This window comes from Tachysurus fulvidraco, chromosome 23 (genome assembly GCF_022655615.1).
Source record: "Tachysurus fulvidraco isolate hzauxx_2018 chromosome 23, HZAU_PFXX_2.0, whole genome shotgun sequence".
NCBI classification, from domain to species: Eukaryota; Metazoa; Chordata; class Actinopteri; order Siluriformes; family Bagridae; genus Tachysurus; species Tachysurus fulvidraco.
The window spans coordinates 19230957-19245513 of NC_062540.1; the positions used below are offsets into that span (position 1 = coordinate 19230957).

General features: G+C 40.4%; 1 protein-coding gene across 5 annotated transcripts in view; it reads left to right on the top strand.

Annotated features, from left to right (window-relative positions):
- frmd4bb (FERM domain containing 4Bb) overlaps positions 1-12214 on the top strand; it is a 41360-nt gene extending 29146 nt beyond the window's left edge. For 4 of the 5 annotated variants that reach the window (XM_027159207.2, XM_047807531.1, XM_027159206.2 and 1 more), the window contains 9 exons: positions 46-162; positions 552-780; positions 2714-2770; positions 4665-4803; positions 4895-5056; positions 5139-5857; positions 8505-8640; positions 11098-11211; positions 11350-12214. In XM_027159207.2, the coding sequence (XP_027015008.1) occupies positions 46-162; positions 552-780; positions 2714-2770; positions 4665-4803; positions 4895-5056; positions 5139-5857; positions 8505-8640; positions 11098-11194 (1656 nt within the window). In that variant the 3' untranslated portion in view covers positions 11195-11211; positions 11350-12214. The remainder of the gene's footprint in view (positions 1-45; positions 163-551; positions 781-2713; positions 2771-4664; positions 4804-4894; positions 5057-5138; positions 5858-8504; positions 8641-11097; positions 11212-11349) is intronic. The other variant, XM_047807532.1, reaches the window with a different exon arrangement.
- Positions 12215-14557: the final 2343 nt, after the last annotated feature.

The window sequence follows — 14557 nt, forward strand, 5'->3', positions numbered from 1 at the left end:
ATTTATTAATGTACATTTAATTATTTATTGTATGTATTTATTCAGGAGCTGACTGGGAAACTTCCTAAAGAGTATCCAATGAGTGCAGGGGAAAAACCTCCTGGCATCAGGAGGAGAATCGGCACTTCCTTTAAACTGGACGAGCTTTTCCCATATAACGAGGTCGGTGTAAATGCCACGGAACGGTGCTTTGTTAGCTCATTGTTCAGTGTATTAGTGATCCATCGAAGTTGTCCTAATCACAGAATGGTGTCTGTGGCTCAGTGATTCGGATTTAAACGTCGTAACTAATCAATATAACCTCAGAATTGTTTTTGTTTTTCACGTTTAATGTAATCAACAAAATGTTTAGTTGATAGTGAGTTCATCTGTGTGTTAGGTTTAAAAAACGGTATAAATTTGACTCATAATAAGTCAAGAAATTATTGGATTGCTTCAAATTGAATTTAAACTAAAGCATTTAATTTTATGTAAGCATGACTTCTACGTATACAGTATATTTTGATTTAAGTGTCTCTAAAAGTGGCTTCAAGCGTCTATGTTCTGACTAGGATCCGTACCTGAGGAACCTGGAGAGTCGTTTTGCTCTGCAGCGGAAGATCGTGGAAGCGGCGAAAAAGTTGGCATCTGAACCCGAAATCGGCAAAACGGTGAAGAAGAAACGTAGGAGGAACTGCCTGGATGCCATGCAGAAACTTCAGGAGATCGAGGATGAGATGAACCGCTACCGTGTGAAGAAGGGCAAGAGACCCACGCAAAGAGCCTCACGGATCATCGCTGGTACGTTTAGAGGGTTACAAAAGAGTCAACGGTCAAAGCTGCATAAGGTTTGAATCCAAAAGGTTCATTACCAGGGATAAGTCATAAAGATAAGTAAATATACATTCATAAGTCATTAAAGGTGGGGTCTCCGATTTTTGAGAAATGCTTCAGAAAACTGAGTCAGGCCGAATAATAAACAAAAATCAAAACAAAAATCAAAACTAACGTGTAGCCAATGAGCAGAAAGGGGCGGGGCTTGTCGATATGCGGCTGAGTGTTCAGTGCGCATGTGTGACGTTAGCAGAAAGCGGTTTGAACATTGACATGGAGGATAAAAACAAAGAAAGAAAGAAAGTGAAGAAAGACTTACGATAAGGCAAGAAGTAGGACGTGTTAATATAGGATCAGCTTTCCAGCGCTGGAGAGAACTGAAGGAGCAGGAAGTTGGCCACATATTCACAGGTTGGAGTTTCCCGAGTCAATAACTCCTGAGCTAAACACTGTTACTACACAAATAACACCTCTTTTCTATCGTAGTAATGTAGAGAGGCAGCTACAACCGTGTAGTAACAGCGTTTAGCTCAGGAGTTATTGACGGGAAACTCCGACCTGTGAATATGTGGCCGACTTTACTTAAGACGCCGAGGCGCGTTTTTCCTTCTCGATAGGTGAGTAACGTTGGTTTTGCTTTGTTACACAGAACTAATATATGCCTTTGTCCTTTACATGATTATGCTTGTGTGTCATTTTTGCTTGTTTGTTTATCTACAATCGTATTGTTCTTCCCTTCAGCTATGATAAAGACACGTTTCTTTCCGTTAGTCGCCTGGGTTACGTATGTATGTGTGGGCGGAGCTATCGATACAGGGGTGGGACCCATTTGGGGTTAGGGGCGTGTTTGTTTTGGGGATTTCAAACGTCAACATTGGCTTTTCAAAAATCTTAAAGTACCTTTAAGATAAGTAAATATACATTCATGAGTCATTATGATAAGTACAATGATACAAATCATTGTATTCACATTTTAGATCAGATTGATAAAACATCTTAATGATTTGTGTATATTATATTGGTCAATACTGTAAGTTTGCAATTCTAATCATTATTTTGAAATAAGAACTTACCAATTTGTTTTTCTCTTACACCACATGCACTTTCAAATAAATTTTTTTATTCACTAGAACCTTACATTTTATATGTTCATAATGTAAACATGCTTAATTTTAGGTAATTCTTCAAAACAAGACAGTTCGTTTTAATCACTTGCATTATAGCAGCTATAAATAATACTTTTACTATATGTTCTTTTAAAAATGCACTTGTTAAATAAAAATGGAAACATTCCAACCCTGACACTGGAGACTCCTTCCAAAAATGCTTAATAAATGCATAATAGATTAAATTTGTTCAATTCAATTAAATAAATTCATAATGATAGTTTTTTGTTAGTTCATTTTTAGATTTAAATTATGAACAGCTTTCACAATACAAGTCCCTGTTTAAGAAAAAAAATAAATACATAACTATAAAACTGTGAAGTTGCAGCTTCATGACTGTCAGATCTGCTGTTATAAGACATTCGTTAACACCTTCTGGCCAATCAAAGTTTAGAACATCCCCGAAGCATGGTATGTGGTTGCCTAGCGGCCTTGATCTAGTTCAAATCCCAGGTCCACCACTGCTGGGCCCCTGAGCAAGGCCCTTAACCCTCCATTACTCAGTTGTATATAATAGAGAGCTTAATGCTGTAAATGTAAATCCATGGGCAGAAATTAATGTTCATGGAGATTTCTTATATTTTGTTTTGCTGACTGTTCTTAACATGTCCTTTCAAGTTTAGTAAATTCCCAAAGGGCTGTGTGTGTGTGTGTGTGTGTGTGTGTGTGTGTGCACATACACACACCTTACTATATATATATAACTAATACCCATATCGTTCTCTCTTTTACAGAAGAACTGGGTCAGTCAGAATGCAGCGCTCTTTCTGACAGCCTTCCTCTGGATGACAGTAAGTAAGAAATTAACGCTAAGAACTGTCATTTCAGCAGCCTAAAAGTTTATTATAGCAGCTTAAGACCAATCTTTATAGCCTTAAGCATTACATTCATGGCCTTTCCGATTCTACCGAGCAGCTAGCAAAACATTTCTGCTACAAACATTTCCAGGTTAGCATAGTTTATCTTAGCAACCTGGTAAAGGTTTCCCTCAAGGATATTTATTTAAAAAAGGATTTTTGGTAACATAAAGTCTGAAACATTAACTTTGCTAATATTTGCTCAACATCCATTTAGTATTTTAGCTCTAAATCTCTGCTAAATCATGCTAAATCTTTCTGTTACAAATATTCTGATTAGCCACCGCTGTATTATAAGTCAAGTAGCTGCAACTTTTAGTCAGCTTATCAAATACTAGAGGTGTTAAAATTAACGAACAACTCCGACTTTTTGAGAGAGTCACTAAGGTGAACGAGTCAGTAGACTCGGTATAATAAAAAAAAACAAAGGGTTCATTTTTATACACATCTCTAACTAATTTATAATTAGCATTTGCTGAATGTATTAGCATATAGGGTATATGTTTTTTGTTGTTGTTGTTGTTTTTTTTAACATATTTTTATATTATTATCTGTCAGGGTTGTTGTTCCACACCCATCAACTGACACATGACCATAATGTAGTCTGTACTGGGCTAAAAATAATTATTTAAAACATGGACATACAAGCACATTATTAAATCAGACAAAATATTTATTATTATTCGTTATTTTACTCAACTCGAGCGGCTTTGTCGTCTGCCTGCGCATTTGGGCAAACCAGGCAACTGATAAAAGAATCTGAACGGATCATAAATAAACAGATTTAAATGACTTATCAAAAATAATAGAAATAAGTCTCCTTATTGTCATTATGTTATATTGTCAATAAATTGTCAAAGTACATGATTTTAGATAGATAGATAGATAGATAGATAGATAGATAGATAGATAGATAGATAGATAGATAGATAGATAGATAAATAAATAAATAGCTCAAAGCTTGAATATTTTTACCATTTTACTTTTTTTTGTGTTGACATTAAATCAAATATCATCAAAATAATGTATATTGTTAAAGGTGGGGTCTCCGTTGTTTGAAAGCCAATGTTGACATTTGAAATCACCAAAACAAACACGCCCCTAACCCAAATGGGTCCCACCCCTGTTTTGATAGCTCCGCCCCACACAGACACCAGACAAGTAGAACCCAAGTATAACCCAGACAAGTATTATGGCGGAACATGTTGGGGCAGATGACCGAGGGGATATTTTTATCAATAAATGAACACAATGAGTAATACTATGGTAATACAGGTGTGTTTTTGTAGTACTGTGTGTTGTACCATGAAATTTTTAGCTCCGTTTCACACGGAAGATGTTCAGTTCTCTCCAGCGCTGGAAAGCTGATCCTATATTAACACGTCCTACTTCTTGCCTTACCGTAATCCTTTCTTCGCTTTCTTTCTTTGTTTTTATCCTCCATGTCAGTGTTTAAACCGATTTCTGCTAATGTCACACATGCGCACTGAACACTCTCTCCGCCCATATTGACAAGACCCACCCTTTCTGTTCATTGGCTACACGTTAGTTTTGTTTTTTTTTGGTGGCCCAACGCAGTTTTCTGAAGCATTTCTCAAACAACGGAGACCCCACCTTTAAAGGTTTACTTTAAATACAACACATCTTTCCTATGTTAGGTAATGTAAAGTAAGATATGATATTTCTGTCATATCTCCCTTATTTTTATGAATAAACTAACTTTCTACACAGTTTAGCAGCCTGTATCACTACACAGTTGCCAACATGGTAAAAAATTTTATTTTTTTTTTTGCTACAAATGTTGTGTTTGTTTGGTTCTGCCATCTAGGTGATGTTAGTCAGAGACGGCGATCTCGCTCCCTGCAGTGCTCTCCGTTACTCAGTGCTCCTCCTCCGGTCAACCTGGACTATGATACTCAGAGACGATCCTCTGAGAGTGACACGCACCACGACACTGTGCTAAGCAGGTGTGTCTCATTTTTTAAAATGCGTCCTCTTTATTTTTTTATGCGTATAAACGTGTCTACTTTGTATTGTATCTCCACTTTGTACCTGAAGATTGGAGTGCGATGTTCAGTCTGGTTTGTACTGCACCTCTCATGACGCCTCCTCGGCCAGCAGCAGTCCGTATAAAACCGTCCCTCGCAGGCAGGCGGAGCTTCAAAATGTCACACAAACCCTCGCTTTGACCCGAAATGCCTATAGCAGCAGCCAGCTCGGGTACAGAAACATTTAAAAATTTGTGCAGCTACTGCCCCTATAAAAGCAATATCCTTGTATAATTTCTTTAATAATCCGGCAGGTCTGAGGGTCCGGCCCAAGCGTTCCGACATCGCAGTGGAAGCCTGGAGTCTCAGTCTAATTTCCTCTGTTATTCCGGTTCTGAGAGATCCGTTTTTCCAGGTCGCCGCAGCAACAGCACCGAGGTCTTGGACGATTGTTCGTCTTGCGCGAGTGTATCCAGTGCTGATTTCGGTCCGCCGTGTCCTTCTACTCCTCCGTACCTCATCCCTTCTTCGCTCCATCACCAACACAGCACGGGGAGCATGCCAAACCTAGTGCCTCACCCCACACACACTCACACCCACACCCACACTCGTACACCATACAGTCCCGCTGCATATTACGTGCCTGGCTATGCCACTGCTGACTATGAGCCCTACACTAATCCCAGTGCTAGTGGTGCTTATGTATACGAGAATGAACTTGAAGGACACTACAACGTTAACCCCTCCTACCATGTGCATGGGTACCATGGAAACGAGCGCAGCAAGAACTACGGGATGCTGCACAATCCCTATGCAACCTTAAGACCTCCAAGGGGCAGGAATGAACTTTTGGCAAAAAGCATGCAAAAAGCATTAGTGGTAGAACATCTGAGAGGATGGTACAACCGCAACACTGCAGGACGGAGGCCCATCTATGGCTTTGAGTATGACAGAGGCTACCAACATCAACTGGGCTATCAAACACTACCAGCTCCATTTAGCAGATCCAGCAGGACCAGCTCTTATTCATCAGGTAATTACAATCAAGGTAACGTAAGGTACAACAGGTAATGACTATTAAACTAGCATGCTAACACCAGCTAGTCTAAAACAGGGGTTCCCAAACTTTTCAGACAGCGATCCCCCATTTACTGTGATATTTAATACATTTTCATTGAATACGAGCGTTTTACATGTTATGACAAAATCAGCTCTGTATATTAGACATATTATGTATTAGATTCAAGGTTTTCTATTTTAGCCTAGACATCCTTTACAAAAATAAGAAAATGTGTATTAATAAAACGAAGGATGACATTTTATTTAGATCACCTAGATTGCTTCCACATACTCTCGTGTTTCCCGTGGGCGGGGTTGGATTACAGAAGTAAGTATTGTTGTCGATTCATTATTTTAATCACTTAAATTTCTGACCCATTTTGGGTTAAATTCAACCCAGCAGTGTCGTCATTTTTAACTAATAGATGGGTTAAAATCACAACCCAGCATGCTATATATAATATAAAAAATAAAACAACCTATATAAAATAACCCAGCGTTGGGTTCATCCCTACGCACTAAACCCAAACCTCCACTGCCAACCAAACATTTACCCAGTACCACTACACACCAAACCCAACCCACCCGACCCCCACTTTGGGACCTGCTAGTCTAGAATGCAGTTTGCTCTGGAATTGGTGCTATTATAGACACTAGTCTGTACTGACATACACCAGTCAGCCATATCATTAAAAACGCTGAAAGGTGAAGTGAACGTTGATGTTCTCATTACAAATGGCTCCTGTCAAGCATATGATGTTAAGTTGCAGGTGAACAGTCAGTTCTCAAATAGTTATTTGTGAGTTAGGAAGCAGGAAAAATGGACAAGTCTACGAGTCTCTGACAAAGGTCAAATTCTGAAACCTAGATGACTGAAACCTATGCCTCTTTTCCACCGGAAAGAACCGGTTGCTGGTTCAGAGCTAGCGCTAGTGCTGGTTCAAATTTGGTTCCACTGGCAAACCTTCTAAGAACCAGTTTGCCTTTCCACCGGCTAGAGCACCATCACAGCGCCGAGTGTGACGTCACTGTATACGTGTCACGTGTCCCAGCAACGTTAGCAGAGCAGCGACAAACACAAACACATCAACAATGGCGGATGTTGCTTTACTGTTAATGCTCATGGCTTTGCGAACCTACATCGGCATCCAAACGCGGCGAATAAAACGTGTACGTGCGGCTCCGTGTAATCTGTATAAATGGAGGTTGTAATCGATAAAGTACATAACGTTATTTTATCATAAACACAGAAAAAAATTTAGCCTTAGCATGTAGCTACCTACTATCATGTGTGCTGATAATGAATCATATCGCGGTAAAGTAAAAGTGTATTAAACATTAGTATACTTAAGCTAACAGTAGCCCCGCCCCCAGCTCCTGACGGAAGCGGTTCTTAAGTCTAGACCAGCAACGTTTTGGTGCTACTTAAGAACCACTTTTCCTGATTCGGAGCCGGTGTTTTGGCGGTCGAAACAGAAAGAACTGGTTCTAAATTAGGCTCTGGCTCCGAACCAGCACTCGAACTGCCTCGGTGGAAAAGGGGCACTAGATGACTGGGTCAGAGCATTTAAAATTAGCAGGTCTTTTGTGGTGTTCCTAGTGTTCAATGTAAGAAGGTGGCTTGGTCTGATGAATTACATTTTATTTAGATTATATAGAAGGCAGCAGGATGCAGTCTGGGAAGAAGGCAAGCCAGAGGAGGCGATGTGATGCTCTGAGCAATGTCCTAAACCTTTAATCCTGGCATTCATGTGGATGTTACTTTAACACTCACTGTCCACATAATCATAACTAGTTAGTTTGACACAATCTATGTCCATAAGTACCTGACCGTCTTGCCTATAGGTTGGCCTCCCACCAACCGTTGCCACAAATTTAGAAGTACACATATATTTATATTCCGTAGCATTACAATTTCCCTTCCTGTTCCACCTTTGGGATGAACTGGAATACTGACTGCACCCCAGAAATCCTCTGTTAACATCAGTGCCTGATTTCACTAAAACTCTTGCGGACGAATGATCGCAAATTCCCACATTCATGACCCAAAATCCAGTTCGAAACCTTCCTAAAACTTTATTATGTTTTAAAGACGAAACCTTGTTGCAACCATTTGTAAACAATTACATGTAGTTATGAGATGTATAGGAGGGGGACACGGTGGCTTATTCGGTAGCACGTTCGCCTCACACCTCCAGGGTCGGGGGTTCGATTCCTGCCTCCGCCTCGTGTGTGTGGAGTTTGCATGTTCTCCATGTGCCTCGGGGGTTTCCTCCGGGTACTCCGGTTTCCTCCCTCAGTCCAAAGACATGCATGGTAGGTTGATTGGCATCTCTGGAAAATTGTCCATAGTGTGTGAGTGTGTGAGTGAATGAGTGTGTGTGCCCTGCGATGGGTCAGCACTCCGTCCAGGGTTTATCCTGCCTTGATGCCCAATGTTGCCTGAGATAGGCACAGGCTTCCCGTGACCGGAGGTAGTTCGGATAAAGCGGTAGAAAATGAGTGAGTGAGTGATGAGTTGTATAAGACCATCTTAATGGGTTCTTTTATTTCTATACCCTTTATGCAAATTCTAATTTCCTGCTCATTACAGTATCCTTTCTATCTTTGTCTTCATGCAGTGAGCTCTACAGCTAGTGGAGGGACAAACTGGCACACTAATGCAGATTTGGTGCGCAGTGAGAGTGAAGTGGATGGAGAAGTGACACCAACATCCCATAAGTCCTTTGCTGGAGCCTACAGTCCCACTCGTAGCAGGTAAAAGATTATTTTACAAAAATAATGCTATAGTTTCTATTAGCATATGCTAATCTGTGCAATATGCTTTGTGAAAATTTGAGTATTGAGGAGGACTTTTAAGAGGAGAAAGTGGTACTGCTGGATGGCTGTTTGGGTTTGGGGAAAGTTGGTAGTGTTTTGGTTTGAACAAGCATTAGGGCATAGTGTGTAATGGTATCGCTTGGATGTTTGTGTTTCAGTGTGGGTTTGGGGTTGCTGTTTGTGTTAGGGGTAGTCTGTAGACATATTGTTCGGGTGTTTTGGTTACAGTAAAGGCTTTAGGAGTTCGGTACATGATGATAGTACATGGTGTTTTCACCTAGGGATACGGGTTATGTGTAGTGGGACAGAATAGGGGATTTGGTTTCAGCTGGGGGGGGGTGCTTACTGGTACTTATTGGGTGTCTGGATTTCAGTGAGGGTTTGGTGTGTAGTGGTACTGGTTGAAAGTTTTGGTTTCTGTCAGGGTTTGGGTTTGGTGTGTAGTGGTACTGGTTGAATGTTTGGTTGTCAGTGGAGGTTTGGGTTTGGTGTGTAGTGGTACTGGTTGAATATTTGGTTGTCAGTGGAGGTTTGGGTTTGGTGTGTAGTGGTACTGTGTAAATGTTTTGGTTTCAGTCAGAGTTTGGGGTTGGTGTGTAGTGGTACTGTGTAAATGTTTGGTTGTCAGTGAAGGTTTGGTGTGTAGTGGTACTGTGTAAATGTTTGGTTGTAAGTGAAGGTTTGGTGTGTAGTGGTACTGGGTAAATGTTTGGTTGTAAGTGAAGGTTTGGTGTGTAGTGGTACTGTGTAAATGTTTGGTTGTCAGTGGAGGTTTGGGTTTAGTGTGTAGTGGTACTGGTTAAATGTTTGGTTGTCAGTGGAGGTTTGGTGTGTAGTGGTACTGTGTAAATGTTTGGTTTTCAGTGGAGGTTTGGTGTGTATTGGTACTGGGTAAATGTTTGGTTGTCAGTGAAGGTTTGGTGTGTAGTGGTACTGGGTAAATGTTTGGTTGTCAGTGAAGGTTTGGTGTGTAGTGGTACTGGGTAAATGTTTGGTTGTCAGTGGAGGTTTGGGTTTGGTGTGTAGTGGTACTGTGTAAATGTTTGGTTGTAAGTGAAGGTTTGGTGTGTAGTGGTACTGTGTAAATGTTTGGTTGTCAGTGGAGGTTTGGTGTGTATTGGTACTGGGTAAATGTTTGGTTGTCAGTGAAGGTTTGGTGTGTAGTGGTACTGGGTAAATGTTTGGTTGTCAGTGAAGGTTTGGTGTGTAGTGGTACTGGGTAAATGTTTGGTTGTCAGTGGAGGTTTGGGTTTAGTGTGTAGTGGTACTGGGTAAATGTTTGGTTGTCAGTGGAGGTTTGGGTTTGGTGTGTAGTGGTACTGGGTAAATGTTTGGTTGGCAGTGGAGGTTTGGGTTTAGTGTGTAGTGGTACTGGGTAAATGTTTGGTTGTCAGTGGAGGTTTGGGTTTAGTGTGTAGTGGTACTGGGTAAATGTTTGGTTGGCAGTGGAGGTTTGGTGTGTAGTGGTACTGGGTAAATGTTTGGTTGTCGTGGAGGTTTGGGTTTAGTGTGTAGTGGTACTGGGTAAATGTTTGGTTGGCAGTGGAGGTTTGGGTTTAGTGTGTAGTGGTACTGGGTAAATGTTTGGTTGTCCGTGGAGGTTTGGGTTTAGTGTGTAGTGGTACTGGGTAAATGTTTGGTTGTCAGTGGAGGTTTGGTGTGTAGTGGTACTGGGTAAATGTTTGGTTGTCAGTGGAGGTTTGGGTTTAGTGTGTAGTGGTACTGGGTAAATGTTTGGTTGTCAGTGGAGGTTTGGTGTGTATTGGTACTGGGTAAATGTTTGGTTGTCGTGGAGGTTTGGGTTTAGTGTGTAGTGGTACTGGGTAAATGTTTGGTTGTCAGTGGAGGTTTGGGTTTAGTGTGTAGTGGTACTGGGTAAATGTTTGGTTGTCAGTGGAGGTTTGGGTTTAGTGTGTAGTGGTACTGGGTAAATGTTTGGTTGTCAGTGGAGGTTTGGGTTTAGTGTGTAGTGGTACTGGGTAAATGTTTGGTTGTCGTGGAGGTTTGGGTTTAGTGTGTAGTGGTACTGGGTAAATGTTTGGTTGTCAGTGAAGGTTTGGTGTGTAGTGGTACTGGGTAAATGTTTGGTTGTCAGTGGAGGTTTGGGTTTAGTGTGTAGTGGTACTGGGTAAATGTTTGGTTGTCAGTGGAGGTTTGGGTTTGGTGTGTAGTGGTACTGGGTAAATGTTTGGTTGTCGTGGAGGTTTGGGTTTAGTGTGTAGTGGTACTGGGTAAATGTTTGGTTGTCAGTGGAGGTTTGGGTTTGGTGTGTAGTGGTACTGGTTGAATGTTTGGGTGTCAGTGAAGGTTTGGGGTTTTGTGTAGAGGTACTGGTCAGGTGTTCGCTTTTCACAAAGAGTTAACAAGTGAGTTTTGTGTTTGCTGGTGTGTCAGGTTTCCTGCTGAATGCAGTCCGTCAAGGCGTGCCGATTCTCTCCCGCACACTTCGGAATGTGGCGAAGTGTTCAGCAACGATACAGAGATACATTAGACAACACAACAGGACAGGTACGAGCCAAGCAAACTTCACACAGCATGATCATTTCTTTTATATGTTGTTTTTGATTGATTGACTGATTGTTTTCACAGCGTACATGGATACTCGTTTATATTGCAGTGTATTTTGCTTTTTTTTTTTATTTATAGGAGGACCAAATTGCTAAAACAGCAGCACAGCACAGAAGGAGGTGAAGTTTCTTCACCTGTTTCAAGGAAAAAGCAGAAAAGGGATTTTTTTATTGTGCCTTGGAAGTTCATTAAGGGAGGTTTTAATCGGTGTGTGATGTTATGGAAATATGCTGAAATAAAATAATCACGATAAAAAAAATCCAGAAAGGTTCATTTAAAAAAACCTTTCATCTAAACCGAGAATGATCAGATGTGTTGGTCCTTACTGACGCTTGTATTACAGATATAACCGAACAAGCCCCGCCTCTTTTTTAAAAATCTGTATGCCAAATAGCAATCGTTTCTGAACCCAGGCTGCCGGCAGCCAAACTAAAGACAAGGTGAATGCGAGTGGCGGTAACTGTGTCTCAAGTCTGGAGCTTATATTGTGAGCTCTGTGAGAAGATAATATGTAGATGATTTACCAGAACTGCCAGAAAAGGAGGTGTGCTCTATATAGCGGAAGGAAGCAGAGAAAGGCCTTCAAAATGGCCGACAACACGCCGAGCAAGATCGATGAAACAAAACTGACTAATTAGAGGAGAGGATTTTTGACCAGCCATTTTGTTTTCTTTATCCTCTCTGGAGGCTCAATGATCTATTTGCATTTAGCACTAAATGTTAGCGTTTGGTTAATAATGCCAAAACAAAGGAGAATTAATCTACCGATTATTGAATTTTGAGAAAACAGCTACATATGACAGAAACATTGTAAAACTTAATTTGATGTAAAAAAAAAAAAAAAAAGAGGAGACACATTCATTCACGTACTACCGCTTATCTGAACTCGGTGACTCGGGTCACGGGAAGCCTGTGCCTATCTCAGGCGTCATCAGGCATCGAGGCAGGATACACCCTGGACGGAGTGCCAACCCATCGCAGGGCACACACACTCACACTCACACACTACAGACAATTTTCCAGAGATGCCAATCAACCTACCATGCATGTCTTTGGACCGGGGGAGGAAACCGGAGTACCCGGGGGAAACCCCCGAGGCACGGGGAAAACATGCAAACTCCACAACTCCTAACTCGGTCTACTTAGGCAGACTCTTCCCTGGGAAAGCTTGGTGATGATCACAGTATATCCCCTGACAATTATCGGTGGGGAGATTTTGTGTTTTTTTTGGTGAAAATAATGAAATCTAGCCATAATAAATCAAGCTGCCTTTTTACACTCTGTGTTTTAATCCTATAGCACTGTTTTTTTTTTTGATAAATGAATGTTATTAAATTATTAGAATTATTAGAATTAGAATTATTAATGTTCTCGCACAGCCAGTACAAAAACAAACTGATGTCTGAAAGAAAAAACAACAACAACAACAACAACAAAGACTTGATGAAAACGGTCCAACACTCTGAGAGCACAACCGAATAAACAGTTATCAAAGACTGTAATATAATGTAATATAATGTCCTTCATAGTACTCAAGCTCGGAAAATGTGTATATATATTTTTAAAAAAATCTGATTTGTTTCTGATAAAATACTGTACGAAGCAGTGCTTTGGTTGTGCACTCAGTCCTTTAGACCCTAAATAAGCAAAGTAAAAGAAAATAATTTAGACCTGAAACCTGTTCTCTTCTTAAAACTGCACACGTTAAAGACAAAAATAAAAGAATGAAGAAAGAATCATCGATGTTCGAGAAATGATTACGTGACAATGTTCTTTACTCGGAACCGCATTACTACAAAAACGTGAATGAACAAAATAATGACACTTTTTCCTCAGAAAAAAAAAAAAAAGAAAAAAGTTTCAGTGTTTTAAAATGATTTTAGTGCCTTCATTAAGAAAAGATCTTTGGCATCTATATTAAACACATCCTCATGCTGATTCACAAGGACAGAGACTAAGGTGGTCACTTCATGCATTTTCTGTGATCCGATAGCGATCCGATGGTAAAAAGACCAGGTCTAAATGCCCTCCGAAACGTTTTGGAGACGGATATAAATCCGATGGTACAAACCCCTTCAGGAGGTGGTCTGGGACGCGTTTCAGATGAAACTGGACAGGTGTAAATGAATGTGGTTGTTCAAGCTACATACGTCGGCGCTATACTCCTCCCAAACGGAAGAACGTCACTCGCAGGTGATCTTTCACCCAGGCGTCTCGTCGGGGCTTAAAACGCGCTGCTGTCGCCGGCGAAAACGCAGCAAACAGTAAACGCTGTATTTTGTAGCATAAACGTCGTAACCAGTTTTTTCGTCTTCTTTTTGATTGCATTCTGAAAACCGCATACACAAAAGCGTGATCTGTTTCAATTACAGTGGAAATGAGGTACAATATATTAGCATTTTGGGCGGGAGTAGAAAGATCGGATCGATATCCGATTCGCCAAGACACATTTATGTGGCCTGATGTAAATGGAACAGTTTTAACAAATCAGATAGCTATCGGATCAGAGACAACACACGAAGTGAGTGACCAGGTGTAAAAAGCCCCTAAGAGTACCACTGAGCATAAAAAACTCAAAGCTACTAAAAAAATAAATAATTCAGCCACAGCTATAGAAAACTTAGCTCTTGCTTACTAATATTTTTATTGGCATAGAAGTGATTCAAAATAACTTCCACTTGTTTTTGAGACTTTATCTTGATCATTCATTTCATGCTTGTTGCCTTTTATTGTGTTTTATGGGCGTCGCTGAAAGGAAACGAACTGTGTGCGGAAAAAACGCTTAGCACCATATGAGAGATCGGTGTATTGACACCAGTATGAGGAAAAAAATAATCAGCTGTTCTGAATTCCAAGATTCTAAAACGAGGCAGGACGTGTGCCGTAATAGTAATAGTTTAAATCGGCCTACAATTACTGTTAATCTTTATTAAAGAGAAATAAGTTTCAATTAACGATGTGCTATAGAAAATGAATCAGAGTTAATCAACCGACCAATCAGATTAGAGAAATCGTCGCTGTGGCATAACAGCTAAGATTGTTAACCAAGTATTAATAATAATTTTTTATAATAATAAGAAGACAATGAAAAAGTGGAAAGAAGTGCACTTACTAATCATTTGAAATTTTATTCTAATATGCTACTTTTTTTGTGATGGTCATAAAAAATTCAACTTGCCAAAGGTTTAGTAGAATCTGAAACATGACAATGTGTGTAATTTCTGATATCAGGTGTTACTTACAGCCTGAGAGAGAGAGATGTAGCTGCGTTTAAATAGGCGATAAA